The sequence below is a fragment of the Gossypium hirsutum genome, chromosome A03, assembly GCF_007990345.1.
Source record: "Gossypium hirsutum isolate 1008001.06 chromosome A03, Gossypium_hirsutum_v2.1, whole genome shotgun sequence".
Taxonomy (NCBI): domain Eukaryota; kingdom Viridiplantae; phylum Streptophyta; class Magnoliopsida; order Malvales; family Malvaceae; genus Gossypium; species Gossypium hirsutum.
The window spans coordinates 59,640,128-59,649,251 of NC_053426.1; the positions used below are offsets into that span (position 1 = coordinate 59,640,128).

The following is a 9,124-nucleotide window of genomic DNA, read 5'->3' on the forward strand; positions in this document are numbered from 1 at the left end:
GACATGTCACTTGTATTCTAATCTATTCCCAAGGTTCAAACGGGTGTTTTCCTCGATCACACATCTTTGCCGTCTTCCACGGAATATCGAAATCGATACTTCGATGATAGTTCATACTCATCAAGTAATTCACATAATTACATATTATTCAACAATAACCACAAAGCATAATATTTCATGATAATAATCAGCATCATATCATATAAACAACATTAAATTGCTTAAAATGACAATTATGTTACTACATTTTCACATGAACTTACCTCGGTACAAAATTATTAGCAATCGAGCCTATTCTTCGTAAACTTTGTTTTTCCCTCAATCGCGACTTGAATCTCGTTTCTCTTGATCTATAATGCCAAATTAATCTTATTTAATACATACATTCATCAAAACAGCATTTAATACGAACTTTGGCAAAATTACATTTTTGCCCCTAAACTTTTGCATAATTACACTTTTGCCCCTAGGCTCGGGAATTAAAATTCATCCCTTATTCTTATGTTTTATGACATACTGATCATTTTTCCCTTCTATGGTAACATCAAATTCACACTCTAACATGTACTTATGACTATTAGGTATTTTTACCGATTAAGCCCTTTTACTCGTTTTCGCTTAAAACCGAGTAGTACAAGTTGTCTAACATAATTTAAAACCTCATACTCTATCATAAAACACCAAAATACACAAATTTCACCTATGGGTATTTTTCCAAATATGAACCCTAGGTTGAATTATTGCTAGCATAAGCTTAATCGAGCTACCGGGATTCCAAAAACGTAAAGAACATTAAAAACGGAGCTTGGAATCACTTACTATGGAGCTTGAAAGGTTGAAACAAACCCTAACCATGGAGAACCCTTGAAATTCCGGCCTAATGAAGAAGATGGACAAAAATTGGCTTTTAATTTTGTTTTTAATTCATTTTAATAACTAAATGACCAAAATGCCCTTACTACTAAACTTTCCAAAAATTCCATCCATGTCCAATTTTTGACCATAGACTTAGAAATTGGTCAAATTGCTATTTAAGACCTCCTCATTAATATTCCAAAACAATTTCATACTAAAAACTCCTAGAATGCAAGTTTTGCAAATTATTCGATTTAGTCCCTAATTTAAATTGAAGCACTTTAGGCATAGGATTTCATTACAAAATTTTCACACAATCATGCAATCATATCATAAACATCAAAATAATTATAAAATAATTATTTCTATCTCAAATTTGTGGTCACGAAACCACTATTCCAATTAGCCCTAATTCGAGATATTACAATTAGCCATAAGCACTTTCGTCCTTGAAAAAGTTAAAAAAATTCAACTTTTTAAAAGGACTTCTTAAATGGGTTTTTTTAAGTTCAACTGAAGTTTGTTTAGTAAACAAGGCCTAAATATGTTATTATAACCAAGTCATCATTTTCGTTAACTCTTTAGTGAAGATTGATCAAAATAGAAATGATTTAAAATATTAGTGACGAACTTGAAAATTTTTATAATTTAGTGATCAAAACAAAAACAAACTAATAGTTTGATGACTGGTTGACACTAAATTTTAATTAGTTTTAAGTGGTTTTATATGTTGGCCTGGATTTGCTAATTCAAATAAACATTTAGGTTGGTTAAAAAAAATTCTCGGTACACTGATAATTGAAATAAAATTGAAAGTTATCACGATTGAATGAAAGCAATACGAAGCTTGTTGTTGTTTTTGTTAATTTTGAAATAAGTTTAATTGAGGATTCTCCTTAGAGAGAAATTTAGAAAAACGGAAATTCGAAAAGAATACATAATATGGAGGCTTCAAATTCATATCGGAAAAATGTACAATAAAAATTCTTGAAATCATTTGTCATATGGAGGCTTCAAATTCACATTTTGATGTTCGACTATGTAACAATAAATTAAAGAATAAATAATAAAGTTCATAAATATACCAATCTTAAAAAATAAAAAGTAATAAATGAGAGGTGATTGCGAAAATCTCTTTAGTCTAGTGGCAAGAGTATGTTGTAAGTATAAGAATTTGAATTTAATCCCAAATAATTCATTCTCCTTTTCCAACAAGTATCAAAATAAATAAATAATTGGAAGGTAATTCTATGCATTGAAAGTTGTTAATGATGATTTTAAATAATTTAGAACTTTTGAATTATAGGTTTCTTTCTTTTGTAAATTTCTATTATTATTGGTTATATCCGTGCGTAAGAGTTGATTTCACTTGTATTAGCTAGAATATGATGTATTGGTCAATATTAAAAAATTAATTTTAAAATAATATTAATTTTAAATTTATTATTTATTATTTATTTTTATCAAAAATAATTTTAAAATATATTTTAACTTTAACTTATTTATTATTTATTAATTTCATTATGAATTGTTATATGCATAGAATGGAATAACTTTATTATTTAATTCATGGATGATTTTTTCTTGTTTATTTTAAGTTTGTTTAGTGATGAGTTGTATTTGTGAAGTTTATAAAATAATATTTTACATAATTGATGAGTATTTTATTTTTATTTTTTGGCATCTTAAATTTATATAAATGAAATTTAAACTCATGCCACCAATATTTTTAATTATTTTTTACCACTTGAACCAAAATTTTATTTTTATGAGTATTTTATATTTGAGATTTATTTAACCTCATTGTTTAATATTTTTAAATATTTTTATACATATACATAAAATATTTTACAAAAATAATGATATATTCAAAACGGTACTTAATCCCTAAACACTTAAATACTTTTCCCTAAATTTAGATATTTTATATATACATACATCAAATGTTCTATAAAAATAACTATATATTTAAAACGATGCACTAAAATAAATCAATATTCATATATATTATTATCAATAGAAAACAATATATCCACTAATAAAATATCCACTCCCTTAAACAAAAATCATAAAAATATATAACATTATAAAAAAGGTTTTCTAGGGGTGATATATAAAAATGAAAGTAAAATAATAAATAAGGAGAAAACAATCGGGATCATTTAGAAAGAAAAAGAAAAAAAAAGGCTTTTAAAAGAGATCCGCTCCACTTGTGCAAACCGTGATCTCTCATTGTACAAAGTAAAACAGAGGGTACAGACACCGATGTCTTATTTTCTAACTATCTTTTGTTTTATCTTTGAGCTTTGATATCTCCCTTTTCAGGCTAATGTTTACCTTCATTTTCAGCCCTTTGATTATCCCTCGGGAACCACAAAATTATAATCCTACCGCTGGGGATATTTTCTTCGTGTCCAGTATCCATTTTAAGGTACATTTATGAACAATTTAGAGTCTATTTAGTATTGTTGATAAAATATATATTTTTTAAGATAAAAATATTTTTAAATAAATTATTTTGGAAAGAAAAAAAATTGCTTCTCTCAAATAGAAATTAATTCTAAAGCATTTTCTTTCACAAATTGAAAATGATTTTTTTCAAAAGTGTTTTTTTATAAAATATTTATTTATATTGATAAAATATAATAGTAGCATTAGAACATTCATTTTGAAATAAATATTTGTTGCTTGCCCTTTTAACTCATATTGACCGGGCTGCACTTTCCTTTGTCCTCTATATAGCTCTTTCCTGCTTCCCTCCCTCCCCTCATCCTTCTCTCTCTCTCTCTCTCTCTCTCTCTCTCTCTCTCTCTTTGTCTTCAAAGCAACTATACTTTTCCCTGTCCTGCTGCAATGGCTGAGCAGATGCCTTTAAAGCGCGCAAGAGAAGAAACCCAGAGTTCAGATGAAGAAACAAAGCGCCATAAGTCATATAATCACATACTCTCTTTGCTTGAAGCTGAAGAGGATGAGCCAAACCAAGACCTGTCTTCTCTCCTCACAACTTTGCAACAGGAACTTTCGTCTGACTCCGTCTTAGGTGACCCCCTTCCTTACCCAACATCAGCCGCCTTAGATGCTGACCAAAAAAACCCCAGGCCTAACACCACAGCAGAAGCTACCAACACCATCACCGGCAGCTTAGAAAACGAGGATATTCAGGATGATAAAGAGCAAGTCATACGCCATTTGCTTGAAGCTTCTGATGATGAGCTTGGGATTCCAAATAGGGAAGGTGATTTTGATGTTGGAGTTTTTGAGTTTGAACAAGGTTGTAACAATGGTGGAAATGGGCTTGCTTTATGTGATAGGTTGTGGGAACTTGAAGACGAGGCTGCTAATTATTATACTTTGTTGCAGTCTGAACTTTTCCTGTAGTTATGGCTGGTGAATGGGACTTCTGTAAGGATGATAATAGGAAGCGGAAAGAAATGGTAGGGGTAATAAGTAGGAAAAACAGGGAAACTGTGTGGAGTGTGGGATAAATTTTGAAAAATGAAGCCGTCTTTTTGGGTCATTTCATTATAGAATTCGCCCCTCTCGAAAATATTGAGACTTTCCCCTTGTTTATTTGGCCCTTGAAAATATTTGGTTCTTCAGAAAATTCAAATATCGACAAGGAAATGATTCGTATTTTTGTTTGTCCCGAATGTCCAAATTGCTCTATCCATTGTCGGTCGGTATTGATATGGGCTCCCCAACTTGTACGCAAGGACTAAAGTATACGGATTCATGACTGATATTTTTTTTAAAAATTGAGCTATTATTACGCATTATGACAAATTCAATCTATTTTTAGTTAAATTTAATCTACCTTTTAATAAAAAAATATTGATTAAATTATAAATTTGTAATAATATTCACCTACAACTCATATACCAATTTACTTGTATTTTATATATCATATATATTGCATCAATAGATAATTTAAAATATATAAAAAATTAAAATTATAAAAATTCAAAAAATAAAATAAAATAATGTTAAGTGTAATGAATTGATATGTAAGTTAACATGTTAAAAAAATTTAATGTTTTAATTAATATTTTTGTTAAATAAATTACAATTCAACTTTTTTTTAAAGATTAGTGATTTAGTTTTTTTTAAGGTTGCCAATTAAATTTAACTCAAAAAACAATTAAATTGACAAAAGCTTTAATGTTAATGGTTAAATTTGTCACGATGCAATAAATAATAAATTTAGAATATAAAGATGTGTTTAAAAATAACATATAATAAATAATAAAATATGCATTTTGAAACTAATTAATAATAAAATATTAAACTATACAATATTAAAATAAAAATTATAAGATTAAATTACAAGTAAAACGAAATTTAAATTCATAAATAAATCAAACTAGGAATATTAAATGAATACAATTGTCTATCATGATGATGTTATCAATCTTGAGTTAAAAGCGAGCTAATTTATAAATACAATTGTTTATCAATTTGTGAATACATCAGGTTAAGAATATTAAATGAATACAATTATTTATTATGGTTTTGTTATAAATCTTGAGTTGGTGTCGAGCTAATTTGTGACACCAACTCAGTAAATAATATTATTAATGCTAAATTTTTTATCATACCCATGATGTGAATGAATAGAAATATTTTTTATTAAAAAATATATTACAAATGATTAATATATTTTATATTAAAATATATTAAAAATATATATTTTATATCAACAACATTATGGATTTGTTGGTTTTGTATTCGATTATTAAATAATGCTTTTCAGTTGTTTTATTTGAAAATTATATAAAAGTTCAAAAAGATGAAAATACTCTCATAATACTATTAATTATCCTTTAAAGTAAATGTATTTTAATAATTTCATAATTAAGTTAGTTGACTTGACATGACACTAATTTAGTCAGCTACATTATATATAGATATATATATTTAATTGATGAATGTAATAAAATGTGAATAATAAAATTAACATATATAAAAATATTAAATTAAAGCATTGATTCAGAAATAATATAACTTATTTTAAATATGAAAGGACATTTAAATATTTTCTCTAACTAGATTCATATTTAGTTGGTTCATAACATCAAATTATTATTATTAATAATAACTTTAGCTTTTTGCTTTTACTTTTCGTTAAAGTATCTACTTTTAACCATAGTGGCAAGTTTCTCACTGTCACCATACGGCAAAAGCATCTTTCACGGGGCAAGTTTATATGCATTAAGCCGCTTACCATAACTAAACTTGTGATTCATGTAAATTTTTTAGTTGGTAAGATATTTTTATTATATCAATTAAAGATATTATATATATTACGGATTAAGTTTTTAATATAAAATAAATAGGGGAAGCACCTTGAATTTGACCTTGCAAAAAAAATAATATTACATATAATTTTTATATATAATTAATATATTAGTTTATAAAAAATTTGGAAATTATTTTAAAAAATTGATTTCACAAAAATTTGAAAAAGACTCATCAAAATTTTAAAAAGGAATTATTTTATAAAATAAATTATTTTATATAAAAATAAATAAATCTCTCATGGATCATTAAAACCCCAAAACCCCAAATTCTTTTATTTTCTTTCAACACTTATCACTTTTTTCTCAAATTTTTTAATTCCCCTACTTTTTAGAATTTTTACAAGACAGGAGTTAAGTTGTTCAATACTTCCAAGCTAATCTCCCAATTTGGTAAAAATTCTTCTTTTCTTTCATACATTATTGACAAATCTCTAGAAAATTAGGATTGTGGCTTTTTCTTCTGATAAATTAAGATTTTTATGCAAGATGTAGTTTTTTTGGGGGGTCAAATTTTGCTATTAGACTCTATACTTTGCATAAGTTGCAGATTTAGTACCTATACTTTGATTTGGTTATTTTCACACTACTAGAATTTGAAAATTTTAGTCCTGACCAAATGGTAACTATTAAGTTCATCAAGTTCTGTTATTTTCAAATTTTGATGTCTCAAACATATTATTATAATAGCCCGATTTTGGGCTAGTCAGAATAGTAGTCTCGGGACCACAAATCCAAAGTCGAATAAATTACTCCATTATTATTTTGATGATATATCATGATTATATGAACACATATAATATTTGGTGAAGTAATTTTAACGTTTGTGAGCCCAATTGCGAAAAAGGACTAAATCGCATAAAGTGCAAAAGTCCCGAATTGATAGCTAAAGGTGTCAAATAGCTAGGGAATAAATATTGGGGGCCTTTAAAGCGCAATTAGACCCTTAGAAATAGGGTGGCTGGCCAAAGGGGACAATGAATTGAAAATTTTCAATGTTAGGTAATTGATTTTTGACTTTTTGACTAGAGTAGAAATAAAATAATCAAAGGATGATATCATCTCTTTCAACTCTCCTTCTTCATTGATTTTACCAGCAAAAATAGGGCTTTTGGGAGCTTGAAATTTTAGCTACTTAGTTGACTCACAAGTAAGTGATTTCCATACCCTTTGTTGATGATTTTTGCACTTTTGAGACCATTGAAGCATGAGCTTTCAAATGAGGGTACTACTTTGTAAAATGATCAAGAGTGTAGGGTTTTTCCATGAAAGGGTTTGTAATTTTTGCTGAGTTTTTATGGAAGAAAATAAATCTTGGGTGTGTTATGAACAACTTTTGTGAAAGGTGTTAGCATGAAAACACCTAAAAGGACTATATTGCATAAATTGTAAAATAGATGTTAAATATATGAAATAGTGGGAATTTGGAGTTGCTACAAGAGTAAAAAGGGTTCGGCTAGGCTTAAGATAAGAAGAAATTTGATAAAAATCGATTTTCAAGCCTAGGGGCAAAATGGTTATTTTGTCAAAATCTAGGGGGCAAAATGGTCGTTTTACTAAAGATATGAATTTTCGATTGCCTAATTTTAATTAGTGACTAAATAAGTACATTTTTCTATTATAGATCAAGAAATATCGAATCCGAACCTAGACCGGGGGAAAGCCAAGCAAATCGACTAGATCGACTAGTCACCACATTTTGTAATCCGACGTAAGTTGTATGTAAATAGTACAACTACATTAATAATATATGTATTTGAATTGTATTGAAATTATTATAGCATAAATTACTTGATTGTGGAAATGAGAAAATGTGATGAGAATAGAGATAGTGAAATTCCCGATTGAACCTTAAGAAATAAATCGGATATTCATGCCATGACGTTTGGGTCACTTGTTGTGAGCTAGTGTAAGACATGTCTAGAACATGCATCGACCACATTATGAGAGCCAGTGTAAGACCATGTCTTGGACATTGTATCGACATTGAGACGAGTGCTAGTGTAAGACATATCTGGGACATGCATCGGCCTCGAGACGTAAGCTAGTGTAAAACATGTCTGGGACATGCATCGGCTGCGAGATGTGTCAGTGTAAGACCATGTATAGGACATGGCATTGGCACAGATATGGTAGAACTTGTGTAAGACCATGTCTGGGACAAGCATCGGTACTTGACCCCATGTTTGAGGCTAAATGAGTATCCGATCATGTTCCAAATGGTTCAACGGTGAAAGTATGATTTAAGTTAACAAGGAAAGTATAACCGTGTTGTGAGTGGTACATGTACCTATATGGTATGTATGAAATGTGAGCTCAATATATGTTATATAAGGTGTATTGAATATTGATGAGTAAGTTCTGCTTATGCCACTTGTGTATTATGATACTTGTTGATGAATGGTAAAGTTATATTGTATATTCATTTATGTGCAACTTACTAAGCTTTATGCTTACTCCCACTCCCTTTCCATTTTCTTATAGTGTTGCCCATCTAGCTCAAGGATCGACGAAAGTCAGAGATATCAATCACACTATCAATCGAAGCATTCGATATAGTTTGATTTATATTTTTGAATATGGCATGTTTAGGGCATAGACTTTACTATTTTTGTGTCATTGAGAACTGACCAAATGTGTTAGCTTGGGTTGGAAACCCTTCATTTTGTATTAAGCCTTGAATGGTGGCTAGCATTCGTTTTGATTTATATACGTAGATGTTATTTTCATAGATAAGTGACATGCACAAATGGAATATTGTCTATTGTCACTGATTTGGTTGCATGAGATAGTCTTATAATGGTTTTGGTTGCTTTTATGTAGGTTGTGTAAGTAAGGGTGGCAAAGAGGCTTGATAAATAGCCTTATATTGTCCACACGGGTAGACACACGGGCATATGTCTAGGCCGTGTGTGACACACGATCTGCCCTTTGGGCGTATGGTCCGGTCGTATGTCCCCTGTACGTAAAATTTT

The 9,124-nt window shown here is 29.0% G+C and overlaps 1 protein-coding gene across 1 annotated transcript; it reads left to right on the plus strand.

Annotated features, from left to right (window-relative positions):
• Positions 1-3,460: 3,460 nt before the first annotated feature.
• On the plus strand, positions 3,461-4,488 carry LOC107887480 (uncharacterized). Its single transcript, XM_016811739.2, has one exon. It carries the CDS (start codon positions 3,709-3,711, stop codon positions 4,231-4,233), a length of 525 nt encoding a protein of 174 aa, XP_016667228.1. The 5' UTR covers positions 3,461-3,708; the 3' UTR covers positions 4,234-4,488.
• The last annotated feature ends 4,636 nt before the right edge of the window (positions 4,489-9,124 follow it).

Coding starts and splice junctions, on each gene's coding strand:
- LOC107887480 (XM_016811739.2), top strand. CDS start 3,709: ATGGCTGAGCAGATGCCTTTAAAGCGCGCAAGAGAAGAAACCCAGAGT.